The sequence below is a fragment of the Motacilla alba genome, chromosome 14 (assembly GCF_015832195.1).
Source record: "Motacilla alba alba isolate MOTALB_02 chromosome 14, Motacilla_alba_V1.0_pri, whole genome shotgun sequence".
Lineage (NCBI taxonomy): Eukaryota > Metazoa > Chordata > Aves > Passeriformes > Motacillidae > Motacilla > Motacilla alba.
The window spans coordinates 15,712,455-15,734,670 of NC_052029.1; the positions used below are offsets into that span (position 1 = coordinate 15,712,455).

The 22,216-nt window shown below is 55.6% G+C and overlaps 2 protein-coding genes across 11 annotated transcripts in view; one reads left to right on the forward strand and one right to left on the reverse strand.

The window, feature by feature from the left end:
* ARHGAP17 (Rho GTPase activating protein 17) overlaps positions 1 to 2,029 on the reverse strand; it is a 42,296-nt gene extending 40,267 nt beyond the window's left edge. For all 10 annotated transcript variants that reach the window (XM_038151131.1, XM_038151123.1, XM_038151121.1 and 7 more), the window contains exon 1: positions 1,865 to 2,029. In XM_038151131.1, coding sequence (XP_038007059.1) covers positions 1,865 to 1,917 — 53 coding nt within the window. In that variant the 5' untranslated portion in view covers positions 1,918 to 2,029. The remainder of the gene's footprint in view (positions 1 to 1,864) is intronic.
* A 386-nt stretch (positions 2,030 to 2,415) lies between these two features.
* Positions 2,416 to 20,663, forward strand: LCMT1 (leucine carboxyl methyltransferase 1). The gene is made up of 11 exons (XM_038151650.1): positions 2,416 to 2,561; positions 3,601 to 3,692; positions 4,217 to 4,338; positions 6,510 to 6,586; positions 7,361 to 7,422; positions 14,031 to 14,133; positions 15,309 to 15,429; positions 16,114 to 16,215; positions 16,903 to 16,994; positions 18,126 to 18,223; positions 19,877 to 20,663. The coding sequence occupies exons 1-11, from the start codon at positions 2,485 to 2,487 to the stop codon at positions 19,897 to 19,899; spliced, it is 969 nt and encodes a 322-aa protein (XP_038007578.1). The 5' UTR covers positions 2,416 to 2,484; the 3' UTR covers positions 19,900 to 20,663.
* The last annotated feature ends 1,553 nt before the right edge of the window (positions 20,664 to 22,216 follow it).

A 22,216-nucleotide genomic window follows, 5' to 3' on the forward strand; every position in this document is an offset into this window, starting at 1 on the left:
CCTCCCCGCACTCAGCCCCTCATTAGGGCAACACCCCCAGGGTGCCCAGCCCTGCTGACCTCAGGGGAACGTGGCTGCTCCTCCACAGCCCAGGAACCTCAGAGGGAGGGAGAAGCAGAGCAGGAGGACACAGCCCTTCCAACCACAGCAGCAGGAGCTGCAGCAGCCAGGCAGGATCAGCCCCAGGGCAGGGACCCCTCGCACAGATCCCAAACTCCTCCTAACACTGCTTCTCCTCTGAGCAGCTCATCCTGCAGGGCCCTGGAACACCGGGGCACCAGCTCTGCGGGCATTCACACACCCACAGGGATCCTCCTGACCCGCTCCTTCCATCCCAGGGTAAAAAACCAGCAAACGAGCTCACCAGCCCAACAGAACACAATCCAACTCAAGAGAACACATGCTGCTGCCTGTGGGATGCTGCTGAACGCCTGTCATGTCTTCCATGAGCCCCGCAGCGCTTCTCAAACCAAGTCTGAAAGCCTCAGCCCTGGTAGCTGGAAGTGAAGCCTGTTAAAAGCCATCCCCACTATGGGATTTTACTCTGGGAAACAAAACGAGGCCCTGGTGACTACAGGAATGCTTGACTGGCAGATGAAAGGCGAGCAGCAGGTGAGCAATAGGAAACAGTCACCATAAATGAACAGCAAACACATAAAACCGAACGACTCGGGGTCACTTCTCCAGCTTTTAATGAGAACTGATGGCAGCGGCGTCAGCCCTCGAGTGAAGCCAGGCTGCCCCAGCCCTGCGTGCCCGGGGCACCGGCGTGGGGCAGGAACCTGCCCAGCCACCACACCCCGGCTGCCCAGGCAAAGGTCAGTGCCAGCCTCGCCACCCCAGCTCCAGCGCTGCCCACGTTCCTCTGCAGGTTCCTCTGCAGCACAAAGCGCCCCGAGCTGTTTATCCCGCCCGGTACAGCCCGGATTGCTCCACATTCCGCCCGGGATTTGGAGCTGGGGGCTGACACATGCCAACAGGGAATGGCAATAATCCCCCCAACAGCATCCAAAACCCATTGATCCACATGACATGGAACGAGAGGACGAGGCCGGTTAGGAAGTTGTTCCCTCTTTAATAGCAAAACAAACCTATTAAAAATCTCCTCCTTGGGCTTTATTAGCTGGCACACCTGCCCTGGGCTGTGTGGGCTCCAGGGAAAACAAACAGCCCGTGGAGGGAGTTCTTGGAAAGGAGGCCACCAAGACATAAACTCAGATAATAACTTTATACTGTCAGTGCCAGCACAGATTTCCAATTCATACTCTCAACATAAGAACCGCTTTTCAAATGAAATCTTTACTAAAAGCGGACGGAAGTTTCTGCACTGATTTCTGCTAGAGAAGCACTGTGGTGACATTTGCATGCCGGGCTGGGGACAGCCGCTGCTGCAGGGCACTTCCCCGTCCGGGCACAGATTTGTTCCTGCCCAGTTACAAACCTCCCGGACTCGGCCAGCTGGACACGGGGGCCACTCGTACCCACGGGCCGCTGCTGGCTTTGCTAGAATCGACTCCTGGCGAGGCAAGCGAAGCCCTGGAGAGGCACTCTCGCAAGCGTTCTCAGAGAAAGGAGAAACGGAGCAGACATCTCACGCAGAAAGGAAACGAAAGCAGCCAGGAGCAGACGGGCAGCGCCCGATGCAAGCGGCCCCGCGGGGCCCGGGAGCGGCTCGGTACCCCCGGAGCCCCCGGAGCCCCCGAGCTGCGACCCGGGCGGGCGAAAGCCCCGGGACGGCGCGGACCGAGCTTTCCCCGCACGGCCACCGCTCCCGCTTTCCCCCCGAGGCTTCACCGCCGAGCGGCCCCGCGGGGCCGAGGCTGCGGAGCGGAGCCCCCGCGCCCGTGCCGCGCCCGGCGCCCACCTGCCCACGGTCTGGTTGGCCAGCTGCTTCATGCGGTTGAACTGCTTCTTCATGGCGGCGGCCGCTGCCCCGGGCTGCCCGGGCCCCGCCGCTCTGCCCCGGCCGCCCCCGGCCCCGCCGCCGCCGCCGCCCAGCACCGCCCGCCCGGCCCGGCCCGGCCCGGCCCGGCCCGGCCCCCGCCGCTTCCGGCCCTGCCCCGCGCCCGCACCGCGCCTGACCGGCGCCCCCGGCCCGGATGTCCCGCCCGCCGCCCGGATGGCGCTGCTGCTCAGCGCCGCGGCTCTTCCCGCGCCGCTCGCTCGCTGTTGCCGGGCGCTGCTGCTTCACGAGGGGCTGTCAGGCCGAGCCCCCCGGCGGCGCCGCCCGCTCCCGGACAGCCGCGACCCCGCATCCTCGCCGTTACCGCCCAGCGGCTCCCGGACTACAACTCCCGGTTCGCCTCGCGCTACGGCCGCCGCTTCCTGGGCGAGGCGCTGCACCCCGCGCGCTCCCATTGGGCGCCGTGCGCATCCATAAGCGCACGGACCAATGGCCGCCGAGTTGCGGCGGGGGCTGCCCAATGAGGGGCGGCGGGGGGCGGGCCGCAGCGGCGGCGGCAGCGGCCGGGCCCCGCGCGCTCCATGGCGGCCGTGGCCGGCCCCGACGAGGCGGACGAGGCGGTGCGGGGCACCTGCGAGGACGCGTCCGTCTGCAAACGGTACCGGAGCCGGGCCGGGCCGGGCGGCACCCAACGGCGTTCCCCGCGGCGGGCCGGGCAGCGGGCGGGCGAGGCGCGGGCGGCTCCGTCCCGGTACCGGGGCTCTGTGTGCGCCCAGCGGCCGCAGGGCCCGGCGGGGCCGCGCTCGGAGCTGATCCCGGCGTGTGCGCGGGTGAAGGCCCGGTGAGGAGCGGCGTGCTGCGGGAGCCGCCGGGCCCGTCCGGGAGCCGGTGCCTGCCCGGTGCCTGCCGATGTGTGCGGTGCCTGAGCCCCGATCCAGCCCGGCGCTCTCCCGTTTCCTGATGCCTGCCCGGTGCCTGAGCCCCGATCCAGCCCGGCGCTCTCCCGTTTCCTGATGCCTGCCCGGTGCCTGAGCCCCGATCCAGCCCGGCGCTCTCCCGTTTCCTGATGCCTGCCCGGTGTCTGAGCCCCGATCCAGCCCGGCGCTCTCCCGTTTCCTGCCTTCCCCGCCGGGCAGGGGATGCTATCGCTGCCCCGCCGTGCCTGGCTGTGGGTTGAGCTCTCCCGTGGTCCCGCTGTCCTTTTGGGCGTGCACAGCCGATCGTTTGTTGGGGGAGAGCTTTCCTCGGGGAATCAGCTGTAAAAGCCGCAGGTTCTGTTGAAGCAGAGTAGCGCTGTGCCAAACCTGTGTCCAGGAGCTCTGGAATCTGTGCAGACACCTTGTCACAGACAGCAGGTAGGGGTAAAGCCTCCTTTGTGTGCCTGAGGAGCTGCAGACAGACAGTTCATCTTCTGGGTCCCCCAGGAGGGTCTTTTTGAGTCTTGGCTCACAAAATTTCATCCAATAGTGGAGAGGCCGTTATAAAGGTGCTTTTTGAATATGGTAACAGCTAAAATTTCCAACCAAACTTTACATAATCTCTTAATCCAAGTAGTTCCACACATGGAACAGATTTTTAAACCGTGTCTGCATGTGCACACCCAGGCCAGAGGGGCCCTTCCAGCCTGTGTATATTTTAGGGTAAATTTTCGGGGCCTTATTTCCTAATTCTCTCTTTTCCCTGCTGCTGCTGCACAGGTTTGCTGTGAGCGTTGGCTACTGGAAGGACCCTTACATCCAGTATTTTGTGAGACCAGCCAAGGAAAGGAAGGCACCTGAGATCAACAGAGGCAAGTTGGAACGGGGATGGGGACACCTCACCCGTCCTGACACAACCTCTGCACCCTGGGAGGTGAGGGGTGGGAATGTGAGAGAGTGAGACGAGGTTTCTTCACAGCAGTAATTCCATCCCTGCAGTATCTGATCTTTGAAATACCAATCTGTGAGTGAAAGCTCTCTTCCTCTGCTTTCTGGGTTCAGAGTGGGCTGTCTCTGCGTGTCCCAGCGTGGAGATCTCCTCAGAGCCCTCAGAAATGTTGGTTTGGGTTTGGCCCGGGGCAGTTGGGTCTCTGCAAGTGTAGAATCGTTCTGCTCTCCTTGAGGTGCAGCTTGGCTAAAACTTCTCTTTGCCCGAGGAGCTGAGTTTTATCAGTGCATGGGGCTTTGCTTGTAATTAAAGAAAAAAGGAACCAAAAGCCCTTAGGTGTCTTAGAAAGGGGGCATTAGTGTTCCTGCAGACTGCCCGGGGACCTTCACGGGTGTTAAGCATGGAGAGCTGTGTGCAGTGCTGACTCCCCAGCTCTGTGTGCTGCAGGTTATTACGCTCGTGTGCACGGCGTCAGTCACCTCATCAAGGCTTTCCTGGAGAAGACAGAATGCAACTCTCAGATTGTCAATCTCGGGGCCGGCATGGACACCCTGTTCTGGAGGCTGAAGGTAACGAGGGCTGCAGGGCCAGGCCTGGCTGGGACAGGGGGCTGGGGGCTGCTCTGGGCTCTGCAGGCTGTCTCTGTCCCACAGCAGCTCCCACACAATCCTGCAAGAGCGGGGCTTTGGGGACCTCTGGAGCTCACCCAGCCTGCCCAGGCAGGGTCACAGAATCACAGAATGTTTAGGTTGGAAGAGACCTTTAAGATCATAGAGTCCAAGCCATGTTCTAACACCTCAACCAGATCATGGCACCCAGTGCCACATCCAGGCTTTTTATAACACATCCAGGCATGGTGACACATCCAGGGATGGTGACTCCACCACCTCCCTGGGCAGATGATTCACCCGGAGCAGGTGGCACAGGAGCGTGTCCAGGTGGGTTTGGGGTGGCTCCTGAGGGAGGCTCCACACCCTCCCTGGCCTCTGCCATCTCAGGGCTCTGCTCTTTCCTCTGTCATGGAAGGAGGTTTTCCTCATGTCAACATGGAAGTTGCTGTGTTTTAGTCTCTGGGCGCTGCTCCTCATCCTGTCACTGAACAGAGCCTGGCACCATCCTCTGACACCCCTGGGAGGGATTTGTATGGATTGATGGGATCCCCTCTCAACCTTCCCTTCTCCAGACTGGCCAGGCCCAGCTCCCGCAGCCTCTCCTCATCACAGAGATGCTCCAGACCCCAAATCATCTCTGTGGCCTCTGCTGGACCCTCTCCAGCAGCTCCTTGTCTTTCTGGGGGATCAGGACTGGCCCCTGCAGCTCTCCAGGGACCAGTGCAGGGGCAGCAGCACTCCCTGACCTGCTGCCTCACTTTCCCCATGTCCCCTGGGATTCCAGCTGTGAGTTTATTTATGTAAATCACGGAATCACAGAGTGGTTGGGGTTGGAAGGGATGAGGAAAATCTTCCAGTGCCACCCCTGCCATGGCAGAGACACCTTCCTCTATGCCAGGCTGCTCCCAGCCCTGCCCAGCCTGGCCTGGGGCACTGCCAGGGGTGCAGGGGCAGCCCCAGCTGCTCCGGGCAGGCTGTTGCATAGATGGGAGTGTTTGTGTGTGTGTAATTCATGGAAATTCAGTTACCCGGGTGTTGTTTGATGGTATCACTCTGGCTGAACACACCTCTGAGTGAGTTGTCTTCTCATCAGCATTTACATGGGTGAATTTGGGTTCTGGAGGGAAGCCTGAGGAGCGTTTTGCTTGGTCACAATTTATTGTTTTCCATCACTGGAAGGGAGACAATTCTGGTTATTTTTTCTTTTCCTGAGGTGTGAAGCTTTTCTCTCACCTGCATTGCTATGAAAGCTCTGCCAATACGCTGCTTTGGGAACAGCCTGGTGATTTTAAGAGCTGAAGGGGGGCCTGTAGTTCCAGCTCTTTGTCCTTGCAGAGAGCAGCTGTGCTGGGATGGATGTGCAGAGGCTGGGAGGCAGTTACTGGAGTGTTGAGTGCTTTCATCTCAGAAAGGCATGGGTTGACAGCCAGCACGGGCAGCAGCATCCATCCCAAAGGGACTGCTGCAAGGGACAGACTTGGCACAGCTTCTCCACCAGGCTGGGAAATCCTGCCAGCATGGAATGAAGAGCTTTCCCCTCTTTTGTAGTCCCGGCAGGCTGGTGTGCCTGTGCTCTGGCCGTGGGCTGGGGGAGAGCTGCAGTGAGCTCATTGTCTGCGTGAGCCTGTGCAAACCCTTCCTGCTTCTTGCCTTGGAGGCTGTGCTGAAAATGCTGGTAAAGGCTGGCAGTTTGCTGTGCTCTGCTGTCCCACGTGCCCACGGCTTCAGGGTGTGTTTCACTGCTCTGTGTCTGGGGTTACACTCCTTCTCCTCTCAGGGGACATCCCAGCCCCAGCTGGACACGTTCCTGTCACCTGCTCGGGGTCACCCTGCCTGGGCAGGGCTTGCCCTGGATGAGCTCCAGGGGTCCCTTCCAACCCCAGCTGTGCAGGGTTTCTGCGATCACATCAAGGGGTAAATAATTTCTTAGCTCTTGGAGGGCATTCCAACGTCTCTCAGCTGGTTTGTGTTGGATTTCAGGGGGGTTGAAGCTGTGGGACACTGTTACAGCACTGTGACAAAGGGCAGTGTAAGCCGAACCAGGACTGTTCAGGATTTGAGGTTCTGTCTTGTCCTGTGCATGTGAAACCTGAGTGTCCCTAATTCCAGTGTCTTCCTGCCATTCCCAGGATGAAAATCTTCTCCCTAGGAAATATTTTGAAGTGGATTTTCCAATGATCGTTGCAAGAAAAATACACAATATCAAGTAAGTCTGAGGAGCTCTGGAGACTGGCTGGCAGTCAGTGCCACTATTTCATCTCTGCTGAGAAACTCTTCATGTTCTGGGCTGGCAGGGAGGGCAGGCCTGGCACAGGGTGCCCAGAGCAGCTGGGGCTGCCCCTGCATCCCTGGCAGTGCCCCAGGCCAGGCTGGACAGGGCTGGGAGCAGCCTGGGACAGTGGGAGGTGTCCCTGCCGTGGCAGGGGTGGCACTGGGTGGGCTTGAGGTCGTTTCCCACCCGTTCCAGGGTTGTGTGTAGAGTAAAGGCTCGTGCAGCAGGCAGGCTCTGCAGCCACTGTCCCAGGCTGCAGCAGGGGGTGGGTGAGAGCTTTAGGGAGCCAAGCAGAGCTTGCTGTGTGCCAGGGACAGTGTCCTGGCAGTTACAGGTGATGGAAGCTTCTCTTACTGTTGAGGACAGCGCTGAATTCCCAGATGTGCCTGTTCAGTTGGAGGCAGGACAGCTGCTGCTGCTGTGTGGGAGTGTCCTGCTGGAATGGACCCACCAGGGTTATTGAGGACACGTCTCAGAGTGCCTGGATTTCTCTGAAAGATTCTCTCAGAATTAAATGAATTGATAAAACTCAGCTTCAACTTCCCCAGACTTGCAAAGGTTTTCCAGCAGAGGGCAGAGATGTTCCCTCAGCTGCTTCTGACACACACACACACACACATATATATATATATATGTTAAGAAAAAAGCTGTAAGCACTCTGTTCAACAGGCTTAACTGCTCTGAGATGCTTCTTCCTTCTTCCCACAGATCAAAACCTCCCCTGTCAAAACCAATTATGGAATCCCATTCAGGGGACTCTCTTCTAATAGGTGAGTCATCTTCAAACTCACTCAGTGATGTACTGCAGCACTTTTAAAACTTTTCTGATCATTTTGTTCTGCTATGTGGGCAGGCTTTTAATGTTTGAAATGCTGTTTGGACAGAGAATTGGGAGGGAAAAGAGGCTTTTTTCTTCTCTTACAGACTCCTGCCCATTTGTTCCATGTCATGTTAGAAATGTCTTCTCTTTAAGTGGTTTTATTCTGGCAGAAAGTTGTTGGGTTTTTTCTTTTCCTCTCATATGTAGCTCCTTTTCTGTCACAGGAAAGGAAAAAGTGCTACAGAGAGGCATGGATACTGGATTAAAATATCTGTTGAGTGTTTATCTGCTTTCTGTCTCATTAAGAGCACAAATCTTTACATTCAGCAGAGTTTTCACAGCAGAAACACAGCCTGCACAGTCCAGCTCACGAGCCAGTGCTGTTTGTTACATTTCAGTGTGAAAGGATAATCATTTCGGGTGGTGTGATGTGGCTGTACTCTCTTGGTGTGTAACCTCATTAGGGAACAGAAGGTTGTGCACTCCCATCCCTGGCAGTGCCCAGGCCAGGCTGGCCAGGGCTGGGAGCAGCCTGGGGCAGTGGAAGGTGTCCCTGCCATGGCAGGGCGGGCACTGGATGATCTCTAAGGTCCCTCCCGGCCCAAGTCATTCTATAATTGTGTGTTTGTATCAGGACTGCACTCGAAAACCTTTTTACCTGTGGAAGATTCCCTGGCTTCCATCGAGTTCATGTTCTCAGTGCAGGTGCTGAGCTGCAGCAGCTGCCTTGGGCAGTTCAGGAGGGGCAGCAGTTCCCTGCATCCCCCCAGCACTGCTCTGTGTGAGCAGTGGGACCCTGGCAGAGCCTGCTGTGACACCTGTGTCCTTCCCTGGCACGGTTCCAGCCCAGGCTCTGGGCACGTCCTGCAGATTTCATTGCTGCAGGTTATTGCTCTTCCCAGCCCTGCAGTGTCCTTGCAAGGGCACAGCTCTCCCGTGGCCCCTCAGGCCTCCAGCCATGAAGGCCCAGAGCCCCAGCTCAGGAAAGGGCTCCTGGGGACCCCTGGCTTGCAGCAGGCCCTGCTGGGGCACGTCTGGCCCCAGGGAGATCTGCTGCACCTGCACTGCCCAGAGCAGCCCTGGCTCCAGAGGGGCTGCCTTTGTGTTCCTGAGGAGCTGCAGGTCCATCTGGAGCAGCAGAATTCCTGCAGAGCCATCAGCCTGCCCTGCTGGAATCTGGGGCTGTTAGTGCAGCTTCCATCAGCCTGCCCTGCTCTGGGGCTGTTAGTGCAGGTTCCATCAGCCTGCCCTGCTGGAATCTGGGGCTGTTAGTGCAGGTTCCATCAGCCTGCCCTGCTGGAATCTGGGGCTGTTAGTGCAGGTTCCATCAGCCTGCCCTGCTGGAATCTGGGGTTGTTAGTGCAGGTTCCATCAGCCTGCCCTGCTCTGGGGCTGTTAGTGCAGGTTCCATCAGCCTGCCCTGCCCTGGGGCTGTTAATGCAGCTTCCATCAGCCTGCCCTGCTGGAATCTGGGGCTGTTAGTGCAGGTCCCCACTGCACTGGGCTCTGCTGGTGGCACTGGTTTCTCTGGAGCTGCTTGCCTGGGTCCCTCTCAGGGCTGGGTGTTGCAGCTTCAGTCCCAGCCTGCTGCCAGGCTGGTGGAGGCTCTGCTGCACCAGGATCTGTGGGGTGGAGCAGTGCCCAGGACGTGGGGAGGTGTGGGAGGGTTGTGGAACTGCAGTTCGAGCTGACCCCAGCCACAGGCCAGCTCCAGTGAGAGCCCTGAGAGCTCTGGTTCAGGATGATTAAGGGAGCTGCCTCGTGGGGAGGTGCCAGCAGAAGGGGTGCTGGAATAAGTGGATAAATCAAACAGATGAGCAGAGAGTTCTTGCAGGTCTAAAGGGACTTGAGAAGGAATTTCCTCAGCTGCAGGTTGGTCTGTGCCCTCGTTTAAACTGTCTCCAGCTGGAAGGTTGTGGCTGTGCCTCAGATGGCTCCAGGGGAGGTCCAGGGAAGCCCAAGCCAGCAGGGCTGGTGTCTCGAGTGAACGAGTGATAGGAGCTCTAGCAGCCAGCCTTGGTGAACACAGCAATCATGGGATGTGTTGAGAGAGTCCCTGTGGCCTTTGGAAAGGTGAGCTGTGCTTCCCAGCTCTGCTGGAGTTCCCTGAGCCAACACAGCTATGGGAAAAGGACATCAGCACAGTGCTGGGATTTCAGGAGCGTGTTTTGACTGTGTCCCGTGCCAAAGTGTGCCAAAGAAGTGGCACAGTGGTTGTGGGGAGGGAATGGTTCTCATATGGATGAGGAGCTGGGATGGAGGGCGAGCATATGTTGTTCATTTTTGTTACTGAGGAGAGGGAGATCTGTGCTTGAGGGTATGTTGTTGTTCAACACTAAGAAAAAATTGGGAAAATAGTGATTAGTAAGTGGCAGCTTGTTGGCAAATCCCAGCTCTGAAGAGTGGTAAAGAACTGTAGAAGTATCTTGTGAAATTAGTGACTTGATGATGATTTCAATGTGGATTAATAGAAAGTGATGCACATGGGGGGGAAACAGTTTGTGCCTCACATGTAAATGATCATTGCTGCCTTCCTGCAGGATCTGGGTATTAGAATAAATAGATGGATGAAAGCATGAGCTCAGTAATGGTCCAGAAATACAAAGCAATTTTAAATACTTTTGAGAAAAAGCTGGAAAACAACTTAGGTGGCAGTGTTAGTAGATGTTTCCTCTCGTTGACTTTTCCCTGTGGAGCTGCCTCTGGAAGGCTGGGTGTCACCCTAGGGAGACCTCTGGAGTGACCTGGTACAGTGTTAGACCCTGCAGTGTTCTGGGACTCCCCCCTGGCACAGGGAGCAGCATTGCCAGGTGGGGAAAGGTTCCTCATTCCGGCGGGGCTGTGGGCCAGGATTTTGGAATCCTGTCCCTCCCTGTGCCTGCCTCCCCGCATCAGTCCCGCTCCTGTCTCTGGTACAGCAGGAATGGTTTGTTCAGGTCGGTTGGAGTTTTGGTTTGAGTTGTGCTGATGTGGATTGGCACCTTTCAGGCCCTCTCTCTGCTCTCCCTGATGTTGTCATGCCGTGGCTGTTCCTCTGGGTGCCTCTCATGCCTTCTGCCTGTCCAGGCCAGCTTGGGCACTTGGTTCTTTCAGCTTCCCTCCACCCCCAGACTTTCTTGTGGCCAGTGTGGGTGTCGGGGGGCTTGCAGGGCTGGCCCCGGCCTTCCAGGACAAGCTGAGAGTGTGGCAGTGCCTGCTGGGCTGGAGGAGTGAAGCTGGAGCTGGGCAGAGCAGCGTGCAGAGAGGCTGCTGCTTCATAAAGCTGCCAGAGATACCTTAGCATGAAAATCCTAATGAAATCACTGGGAGTCAATAGTATCCTGCATGCTGTCTCTTGGAAAACCTCCAGGAAATTGTTGCACTAATGTGAGAAGAGAGTAAGAGAAGCAAGCTGAGTTCTCGAGGCAGAGGAAGAGCTTGGTGTGCCTGGAGGCTGCAGTGCTGCCCCAGCAGCTGGGGTAGGGCAGCAGGGAGGGCCTGAGGCCCCTCCAGCACAGCAGCACTTCTGACACAGCTGGGAGGAAAAGATTCAACGTGGTCAGGTCAAAAGGCAACTCTAAGCAGCTCCTGCTACTACTCAGTTACTACAGGCTTGTCTTGTTCTGTGCCTGTGAAATCTGAACCACTTGTGTTGTTACCTGAATAAAATAGAATAACCACACAGGCATGTGCCCAGGGCAGAGCATTCTCTAGTGATTATCCCTGGAGAGCTGAACCTGTGCCCTGGCTGGGGCAGGTGGGGTGGGGGGCTTTTCTTTCCCCCCTTCTCCATCCCCTCCCTTGTATTTCTCCAATGAAATCTGAGTTTGGTGTTTCTCAAACCTTCATTCAGCCAAGTACAGAGAGTGTGAGCACCCACAGATCCCAGGGCAGCTCTGGAGGGGAGCACCCAACCAAACAGCCTCACTGAAAAACAGCTCGAGGCGCTGGTGCCTGGTAGGAATTAGTGCCTGGAGTGTGGGATTTGCAGTGGTGCCTGGTAGGAATTAGTGCCTGGGGTGTGGGATTTGCAGTGGTGCCTGGTAGGAATTAGTGCCTGGAGTGTGGGATTTGCAGTGGTTGCCTGGTAGGAATTAGTGCCTGGAGTGTGGGATTTGCAGTGGTTCAAGCCACCAAATGTCACTGGCTGTGCCAGCGTGGGGGCAGCTGGCCTGAGTCACAGCACTGCAGTGGGAATGAGCAGAGGGGTTTGAACACACACACACACAGAATCAATTCAGGTAAAACAAACTCTTGTTCCTCAGAAGAAATCAGTGGGGACCACGTGACCGTGCTGCCAAGCTGGAACTGGGCTTTGCTTTTCCAGCTGCCCGTGGATGGCAGGAATTGTGAAATCCATTTGCAGCGAGGCTGCTCAGCCCCGGGCAGCAGAGGCTGCACAGAGCATCCTGAGTGGGAAGGGACCCTCAGGGAACACCCCAGTGCAGCCCTGGCCCTGCACAGCACAGCCCCAGGAGCCTCCAGCTCTGCAGGAAGGTAGGAGTTGGTGCCAGCCCGTGTCCCTGCAGTTCTGGGATGTCTGTGGGTGGGTTTGTGGCCTCCAGGCTGGGGACAGTGGCAGTTGAGCTGTCCCCAGCTGCCACTGCCCTGCAGTCAGGGTGTGCTTGCTCCCTAAGGGGGAGGTGATGAGGCAGTTGAAATTTGCCTGGTTAAGTGTGATTAGACTGAAAAGGGGGAAGTTTAGGTGAGATACTGAGGAGAAATCCTTCCCTGGGAGGGTGGGCAGGCTTGGCACAGGCGCCCAGAGAAGCTGGGGCTGCTCCTGCATCCCTGGCAGTGCCCAAGGCCAGTGGGACAGTGGGAGGTGTCCCTGCCGTGGCAGGGGTGGCACTGGATGGTCTTTGTGGCCCCTTCCAACCCAAACCAATTCAGGGTTTTGGGATAAAAATGCTCAAATCAGTGAGCTGTGAGCGAGGCACCTTTACTTCCACCTCGGAGTGTTTGTGCTCCTGCTCTCCTGGATCGCTTAAAAAGTTTAGTGGTTTATTTCTGGCTTTTATTTCTGTTCCTTATTGATGTATTTGTGTGACCCAGCCTCCGAAGCTGGACAGGGAGCTGGCATTAATTCCCTACTAATTGTGGTGGCTGACGCTCGCTGTGCCGTATCCATGGACAGAAAGCAGTGCCTATTTAAACACTTCCCTGTGTGTGGTGGGGTTTTTGGGTGGCTTTTTTTGATGCCATTATCATGGCCTTGATGTAATCACTTAAATAGAAGGGTGTGGGAAGTAGTAAAGCTATTACAGAACATGCACATGGAAAAAGCCTTGACTCAAAATGTTGAATCATTCAGCATGCTGCACAACTTTTTTTTTTTTTTTTCCTCTTTTCTTCCCTTGTAACTCTCTTTCTGAACTGTTTCTGATTCCTGGATCTGCTCCCAAGTGCTGCTGGAATGGCAGCTATTTTCCTTGCTGGTGCCACTTCCAGGGAGTTGGTCACTCGAAAACCAAGCAGAGGTGCATCTCTGGGGTGTTTGATCCCTGCCTGGAATCGCTGGGGAAACCCGCCCTTGTCCCCCGTTGCTTTGTTCCCCTCTCCTGAAATGGAAACCCCTTTCATCCTGTTGTTTTGTTCCCCTCTCCTGAAATGGAAACCCCTTTCATCCTGCCCCTGCAGCCGCCTCTCTGCTCACCCAGGCTGTGCCAGGGGAGGCTCATCAGGAGGAGTTTCTCCATGGAAAGGGGGGCCAGGCACTGGAAGTGGCTGCCCAGGGGGGTCTGCAGTCCCCTCCAGAGCCATCCCAGGATTCTGCAGGACTTTGGCTCTGGCTGGGTTTGATGGAGCACTTGGGAAGGGCCTCCTGTGGGCACTGGGCTCCTCTGGGTGCACTCATTGCTGCTGGGTGGCAGAGTCTGATGGCAGAGGCTCTGCTGCTTCCTCCCAGCTGTGCCAGGATGGCAGGGGCTCCTTGGACTCTGGGATTTGTCCCTGCTGCGTGCTGGGGAGCATCCACAGGATCCCGTGGTATCCCAGGGAATATCAACAAAATCAGAATACCTCCTGTAATTTGACTCCTTCCTTAAATACCACCACTCAATCGTACCAAAAGGCTAAATGAGAACTATTTTTTGGCCCCAAGTCTCTGGCTGCTCCCCATATTTATTATGTAACTATATGCAGTTAGTTTATATAGCTATATCTGTGGTTAATATTGGAAATATTGTCACCTAGCCTAGTTTTTCAGAAATGGATGTACTTTTATTAGTTCCTATCTACATGCATTGGGCCATCTAAGAAGACTCCCCAAACAAAACAAAAACCCTGCCTTTAATCTTGCCATTTTCCTTCTCTCTGCATTCCTGGAAACCATGGCAACAGCTGGGATAACCTCTCTGCTTCAGCGTGGCTGCAGAGGCAGAGGAGGCTCGCTGCAGGGCCTGGTGGTGAGGCAGCGCTGGAAAACACAGCTCGGAGGGGAGTTCATGGCTTGAAAAGGAGAGTTTGCTGCTCGCAGCTCGGTGTAACAGAGCAAACTTGGGCTCCCAGTTCATGTGCAGTGTGTTGATTCGTGACTCCACATCCTCTCACTGGGGCCTCTCCACACTTGCCTTGCAGATTCCCACAGCCTGGACTCCAGTCGGTATTCCATAGTAGGAGCAGACCTCCGTTCCTCCTCAGATCTGGAGGAAAAGCTGAAGAAACACAGCTTGGATATACAGTAAGATCACAGGGGTTTCTTTGGCTTTTTGAGGGTTTTTTTCAGTGGGGGCTTGTGGAAGCCCCCCAGGGCAGGCTGGACAGGGCCTGGAGCTGGGACAGAGGGAGGTGTCCCTGCCATGGCAGGGGTGGCACTGGGTGCTCTCTGTGATCCCTCCAAGCCAAACCATCCCAGGACTCTGTGGTTTCTGAGTTTGATCTCTGTAACTCTTTCCTGTGGCCTCCTCTCTGTTGTTTCCTCAGCATTTTGGTGGGGCTGCAGTGGCGTCCCTGGGATCTGAATCCCAAAGCTCCCTGGGGTTTTGTTGTGAGGCTTTGGGGGGGCAGGAGTTGAGTTTTTGAGTGGATGATGGACAGACCTTTCAAATGGAGGCAGTATAAATAGCAGCGATCTGGCTGGGTGGGAGAGAGCATATGGGGAAGCAGAATGCATCAAATTGCCATTTAATTCTTTACACTTCCATCCTCTGAAATGTTGCCTTGCTTGCCTACATTGCTGCTCCTTGTGGAATTTCTCCTGCTTCTAGTGACTTTTTTTCCCCTTTCATTCCAGCAATTAAAAGCAAACTCAATAATTGTGAAGAAAATCACTTGTGTAGATGTCTATTTTTGTTGTTTTGTGGATGGAGGGGGAAGAGGCAACGTGCAAACTATAGATTACATTTTGTTAGATAATAATATGTGAAGATTGTTTTACAGATACTGAACAAATTTGTCTAATTAAAATTCTTCCTAGGACTTTTTTTAAAGAGTAAACTTTTTTTTTTCTGTTTGTAATTAATGCCTGATTTCAGTGATCTGTACAGGAGTGTGAGCTGTGTGTACAGGGCACAGTTGTCCTGTAAAGGGAATTTTAACACACCCCGGTTCCTGCTGTCAGAGAGCACACAGAGTGTTCTGTGCTCGGGGCTGACTTTTGGGGAGATTGGTCCCTAAAATCTCTGGTTCACAGCCACAGGAGTCTCCTGGGGTTCATTGATTCGCAGCTGCCAGAAAGCCCAGTTTGAGTCAATGTGATGAAGAGATTTCATTCAGTCTTCAGTGTCTAGTTCATAAAAGATGGAGCTCTTTCAGGAAATCGTGCAGACATGAAGTGGCTCGCTCGCTCACAACCCTGAGCAGATTTTTCTTGTTCTTGTGCTGGAAATCGTGTTCTGCTTTGGTTTTGTTTTACAGCTTGCCAACGCTGCTGGTGGCCGAGTGTGTGCTGGTTTACATGACCCCCCAGCAGTCTGCAAACCTGCTCAAGTGGGCAGCAAGCACCTTCCCCGTGGCCATGGTTATCAATTATGAGCAGGTAACACCAAAGGGGCATTTTTAGACCTGCATTGTTGCCATTAAAATTGCTCTCGTAGGTGGAGTTGCTGAGGAATGAGAGTGGGCCATGTCCTTTTGTAGAAACAGCAGTTTCTGCTGAATTTCTGGAGTAATGTGTTTTAACTTGGAGCTTGGTTAGCTCATTGTAGAGAAAATACAGCTATTCTGAAAGACAATTTCTGAACTGTGTTGAAGCAAAATAATTGAGACTTAATCCATACGTGGAAAAAAGCATAGAATATTGATTTAGCTAAAGCAGAGCAAAAGGAAACGGTGCTGAGCGCTGGCTCTGCTGTACAACATTACATAATTACCTCTGTGTTCTTTGGCAAAGTGGAGCAAAAATCACATCAGCATGAACTCTGTTTCTCCCTGTGCTAGTAAAACACTGCCTCGGGGGAGCTAGGTGGCTCCAGGAATAAGTCCCAGGATCTTCCAAGCTGTAAATCTCTGCTGGGGAGCTGAACCTGGCGCTGGGAGCTGGAGCAGAGGCAGCTGTGCTGCCAGCCCCGATGTCCCCGGGGGCAGTGGCGCTGTCCCCTGGCACCGGGCTGCTCCTGGGCAGAGCTGCCACGAGCTTGGCACCCCGTGCGTTCTGTGGCATGGGCAGTGCCAGGCTGTGTTGTGCTGGGCAGGGAGCAGTGCTGTGTCCTCGTGTCCCCAGGTGAACATGAGGGACCGCTTCGGGCAGATCATGATCGAGAACCTGCAGCGCCGGCACTGCAACCTGGCCGGGGTGGAGCTCTGCAGCTCCCTGGACTCCCAGGTGAGGGGCACAGGGCTTGCCCTGAGCTTTGCTAACCTGCCTGCGAGTGCTGGGTGTGCCCTGGGGCTCAGCAAGGACCGGGGCAGGCTGGGGCAGGCGCTGAGCCCTTTGCTGGCCACGTCACCGTGCAGTCGGGGCATGCTTTGGCTTGGAAGGGACTGTGGAGCCCACCCAGTGCCACCCCTGCCATGGCAGGGACACCTTCCTCTGTCCCAGGCTGCTCCAAGCCCTGTCCAACCTGGCTTTGGACACTGCCAGGGATCCAGGGACAGCCACAGCTGCTCTGTGCCAGGGCCTGCCCACCTCCCAGGGAACAATTCCCAATTCCTAGTACCCCATCCAGCCCTGCCCTCTGGCAGGGGGAGCCATTCTGTGTCCTGTCACTCCATCCCTTGTGAACAGTCTCTCTCCGTGTTTCTTGTTGGCTCCTTCAGGTCCTGGCAGGCCACAGTTAGGTCACCCCAGAGCTTCTCTTTGCTGGCTGAATGTCAGTGGCTGCACAAACCCCCTGCTCAGAGCCCAGCCCTGCCTGGCCCTGCAGAGGTCAGCAGCACCCACTTAGGGAAGAGTTTGGGAGCTCTTTGAAGGACAGGTCGATCAGCTGCCCAGCGAGATCCTTGTGGGGAGAAGCTGTCCTCTGGTGCTTGCCCTGGGGCCTGTGCCAGCTGTGCTGCCCTTGTTTTCCAGAGGGAACGGCTGCTGCTGAGTGGCTGGGAGAACGCCCGTGCCGTGGATATGATGAAGGTGTACGGCTTCCTGCCGCAGGCTGATGTCAGAAGGTACCACTTCTGGAGCCCACAGCCATCCTCAGATGCCATTTCCAGGGTCCTTCCCGTGCCCAGGGGGACACAGAGCTCCTGAGGCTCTGCAGAGCCTGCAGGATGATGCCTGGACTGGTGATCCAGAGGGTGAACGCTGCCAGGAGCAGGCTGGGAGTAGGGATGGCTTATCTGGGTGTGACAGAAGGCATCTCCTGACAGAAGTTTGCAGATGGGAGATGCCACAGAAATGCTGTGTTGAGTTTTTGCAGTCCCCAAGATGTTCCTTCCTTGTGAAGATTTTGGCTGGGGTTAAACCACGACACATTGAAATCATGAGGGGGAGACTGCTGGGTCTGCAGAGCTCAGAGCAGGGACTAGAGGCTGTTTAACAGTCACTGCTCTGCCTGGATTTTGTTCATATTCCTGCATTAAATGCTAAACAGTGGGAAAATTTAAGGAGTAACTTCTTAGGGATTTAATGCGAAATGTGAATTGCTGTGAGTCATTCATAGTTGGAATTAGCTGAGCGAGTGACCTGGGTCAGAATATTCACCTCTGGGGGTTTCTCAGAGCCTGGAACTGAACAGGTGAGAGTGGAAATCAGAGGTGGTTTAAATAGGAACAGGGATGTGTGGTGGGACCATATGGCACTGGTGCAGACACAGAGCTCGTGCTTTCTCTGCAGCATTTTTGGCTACCTTGGATCTGCTCAGCTCCTTGCACTCGTTCCACATGCCAGGAAGCAGGGTTATGTAAACTCTGTCCTCCAGCATCAGCGAGGCAAATGCTTTTTCTTTAGAAAAGTCTTCCCCAGAGTGCTCCTCTGCAGCACTTCACACCTGGGAGTGCATTGAGGAACTTCTGCCCCTTAGAGCCCCAGCAGCAGCCCTGGCATTTGTGAGGAGTTAGGCAGATGAGTCCCGGAGCAGGGAATTCCAGGGATGAGGAGTTGGAAGCACCCTGTGGGTCACTTGTTCCGTGCATTGGCAGGGGTGGCACCAGTGGTGGCATCGTGGGCAATACCTGTAATTATTCCCTGGAGGGCTGACTGCCTTTCTGGCCACAGTTCCCACTCCCATGGAGTGAACAATTCAGTAAAAATTCTGCTGAGAATCCAGCTCCAATCTGACCTTTCTTTTATGCCTGCAGAATAGAAGCCCTTGAATTCCTGGATGAAAAGGAACTGTTTGAGCAGCTCATGCAGCACTACTGCATCTGCTGGGCTTCCAAGGACAGCAGCAACCTGGGTAACGTTCTGCAGCCCTGGGGGTGATGCTGCCATGGAAATGTCCTGGGGGAGGGCTGGGCTGTGACACCAGGCACCTCAGAGCCCCCCAGATCCAGGGCTCTGCTGCTCCTCCCTGGGCTGGCAGCACCTCCCAGCTGGGCATTGTTCCTCCCCAGCCCTTGGAGGGTTTGTGGGCATCCAAGTGGGAAGGCTGTCCAGTACAGGGGAGTTGGAATTTTTCCACCAGAAGATGCCGTATGGGTTCCTTTAAATAACTGCCTGCTTTATCCCATCAGTGCTAATTGAAAGGTTTACAAATCCCATGCATGGGAAGTGCCATATGGGCACACGGTATATGAAGGCACAGTGTCCTGACAACACAAAAATAAATTTGTATTACTTATCCCAGGCTTCTCTGCACTGTCCCCATTTGCAGCCATCTGACACTGAAGTTTTCCACGCTGCTTTCTCCCTGGGGAAGAATATTCCCTCTGAAATGAACTCTTCTACCTGTTCCTTTTATTCTTAAAATTCTGTCTCTCCTGGACTGGAATTGCTGTGAAAGAGAGAGATTTGATTTAGGCTTTTGTAGCATTTGGACATTGCTGCTGCTCAAGGAATGATGAAATGAGGGGAATTGTTGCTTGGCTGAAGCATGGGTGGCCACAGCCTCTCTTTGTCCAGATTAGAAAGACAGCTCTGCAGCCAGAGTTTGTCTCTACTCTGGCTGCAATTCCAGGGACTTCAGTCTTCCCAGAAAAACTCTGCCTGCCACTTACATCATTTCCTCCCCTTCATCCTCTCTGCCCTTCCCCTGCTCCTGCCCGAGTATCCAGGAGCAGCTTTCATTTATTGACTGTTCCTCAGCAAATGGGAATAGATTTGGTCTCTGCAGCCTGGCTGGGCAGCAAAGCCTCTGACAGAGCTGCTAAAAGGAGATCTTCAAATAAAAACCGGCAAAAGGAGCTCCTCAGCACCCTGCTGCTGCTGCTGTGGCAGAGCTGCTGCCTTGTGCTGGTGCTCTCCTGAATCCTGCAGAGTTCTGAGCTCCAGACCCCGTGCTGTACACTGGATTTCTTGTGGTGACTGCAGCACACAAGCTGTTTGAGGGCAGCTGGGGCCCAGAAGTTCACCTGTTCTTAGCAGCCCCAGCTTTGGGGTCTCAGCAGTGCTCTTTGCTGTGATTAGTGAAAGGACAGCTTGGGGGGCAGAGGTGGAGGTGTCTTAGCAGCTACAAAGGACGGTGGTCTCAGAGGTGATCATCATGTCCAGGGGCCTGGCACGGGTGTGCCTTCATCTAAAGCAGGGCTTTTTTATCCAGTGTGAGTTTACTGCCCTCATGAGTGGTACTGTCCTCTGCTTCGTCTTCCTGATTTCATGGGCAGAGCCTGAGGTTCCTGAACATTGTGTTGTTCCTTCTGCCATGAATAATTCCAGTGCTTCTGCAAATTGACTTCATCAAATTAATTGCTGCGCCACCATCAAAAAAGGATTAAAAAGTACAGCCCAACCTGTTTCCTGCTTTCCTCGCAGCAAATCCTTTATGCTTCAGTTTTAAAAAATGCAGTAACTCTGACAGCACCTTTCCTGCTGCATGGAAGGCACCTTGGTGCAGTGAGGGTGAGAAGAAACCCTCCTTTCTTGCCCCAAACCCCTCTTTATCTTCACACAGGTCTGGCAAACATCGACTTCTGAGGTCTGTGGGCAGGGAGCCCCGGGGAGCCCAGGGCTCAGGCCAGGACGTGGAGAGGATGGATTTGCACGCGCCAGCCCCGGGCTGTGGCTGGGACACTCCTGGTGCTGCAGCTGGGGCCGGGCCTGGAGCCTCTGGGTGCATTCAAGGGACGTTTTCTGTGGGCAGGACCTGCCCCCGTTCCCAGCCGCTCCACGGCGGACTCGCACGAGGTGTCGGTAGCTCCTGTTCAAAGCTTGCCTTCCTTAGCTCAAAACTGCGAGGCAGGCGTTCTCGGGTTCTTCGGTTTCCCTCCTGTGTGTTTTTGTGGCTGTGTAACACGTGTTTGTGCGGGAGGCTGGGCACAGGGAATTCTGCACGGGTCTGTTCCGCTCGGGGCTCGTTTGGATGAAGCGTCACCGTGCTGGCTCCTCCAGAATCCCTGCCCTGCAGGGCTGCCACGCTGGCAGCTCTCGGAGGGGAAGGGTGGAGGATGAGGAGGGCCCTGACTGTGTTCCGTGATGTACAAGAAACTGGGAGGCAGACTCCGTTTAACTGGGAAGGGCTTGGCTTGTGGTTTCAGCACTGGCATGCTGAAGAAAGAAATTAATCTCAATTTGCACTGCTTCTGGTAGTATCTTTACACCAGTTCCTCCTTCTCTCTTCCCCCTCAAAAGAAGCAAAACAAAATCCCAACAGCAATGAAAACCCCCCCCTTGTCCTGTTGTTTGAAGTTGAATCTTGCAACCTTCCTATGAGAAAAATAATAAATGTTTAGTATTTATAATTTGCCTCCTGTCTTCCTTGCTAGAAAAGGCTGGTTTCTGTCTGGTTTAGTGACATTTTTCCTCTCACCCACTGCCTCGCCAGGAGCATTTTTTAAAGCTGGCAGGCCCGGAGCTGCTGTGGCTGCCCCTGATCCCTGGCAGTGCCCAAGGCCAGCTTGGACAGGGCTTGGAGCAGCCTGGGACAGGGGAAGGTGTCCCTGCCATGGCAGGGGTGGCACTGAGTGGGCTTTAAAGTCCCTTCAGCCCATTGTGGGGTCCTGTGAAATGACCTGGGATTAAAAATGAGCCCAAACCCAGCGCTGCCCCACAGCCCCTGGGCACTGCAGGGCCCTTCCTGCCCTGAGGCACCAGCCCTGTCCTGCTCCTTGGGGAGTTAAATGAGGCATTCCGAGTTGCATGAAAGCCCATCTCCACTACCAGTTTAATTTTGGCCAGACCCCTTTGGGACCGTGTTCCCTGAGCCTCCTGCAGCATCTTGCTGGCTGGGAGCCAAGCTGGAGCTGTACCCACCCTGGAACATCCAAATCTGTTCCTTTGGAGCTGCTTCCCCTGGGAACACCCCCTGAGCTGGTGCAGCTTCCATCTCAAAGGGCTGGAGCACAGCTCACTGCAGGGATGTCCCGGGCTCCATCAGTCTTTTGTGTCTTTTTTGTCATGATTTGATGCCTTTGTGTCAGGAATAAAGCCTGTGCTGGCGCGAGGCAGATCCTGGTGCTCATCACTCCTATTTCGGGTGCCCGTGTAATCTGCAGCCCTGCAGCAGCCCTGCTGCCCTGGCATGGGGGGCACCACGCTGCCCAGCCCTGCTGCAGCCTGCCTTTCCCCTCCCAGCCCGTCAGCCTCCAGCTGGGAGAGGGGAATGGCTCCTGCAGAGCCCTGGCAGTGTCTCCTGGGTGCTGCCAGCCGTGCTGGGGAGATCGGGTCACCTTGTGCCCCAGGGTCCCAGCAGCACCGAGGGAACGGGGACAGGGGTCCCTGGCAGCTGCTGGGGGAGGACAGGGTGGGCAGCCCGTGCTCAGGGCTGTGCTGCCTGGAACAGACCGATCAATAAATCCCTCACCTCTCTCTGGGGTGTGCAGGGTGCTGCTGGGAAGCTCTTCCAGGCAGGAGAGGTTCAGTTCTCTGCCTTCTGCTGCTGCTGCTGCCCTGGGATGTGTCACCCCTGCGTGTGCCCTGGACCTCTGCCTCTCCCTGCTGCTCCAGCCTGGCCTTTTTCCTGGGGGGTTGCTACTGATGGGGCGACAAAATTCATCTCTGAGAGTCACAGAATGCTTCAGACTGGAAGGAGCCTTTAAAGCCCATCCAGTGCCACCCCTGCCATGGCAGGGACACCTTCCCCTGTCCCAGGTGCTCCCAGCCCTGGCCTGGGGCACTGCCAGGGATCCAGGGGCAGCCCCAGCTGCTCTGGGCACCTGTGCCAGGGCCTGCCCACCCTGGCAGGGAAGAATTGTGCCCAGGGAGGCTGGAGAGGAGCCGTGCTCGGGAGGGGCTCCCCAGGATGGGGAATGGGATGGGGAGCTTTGCTCGGGGGGAGGCTGCTCCCGTGTCCCTG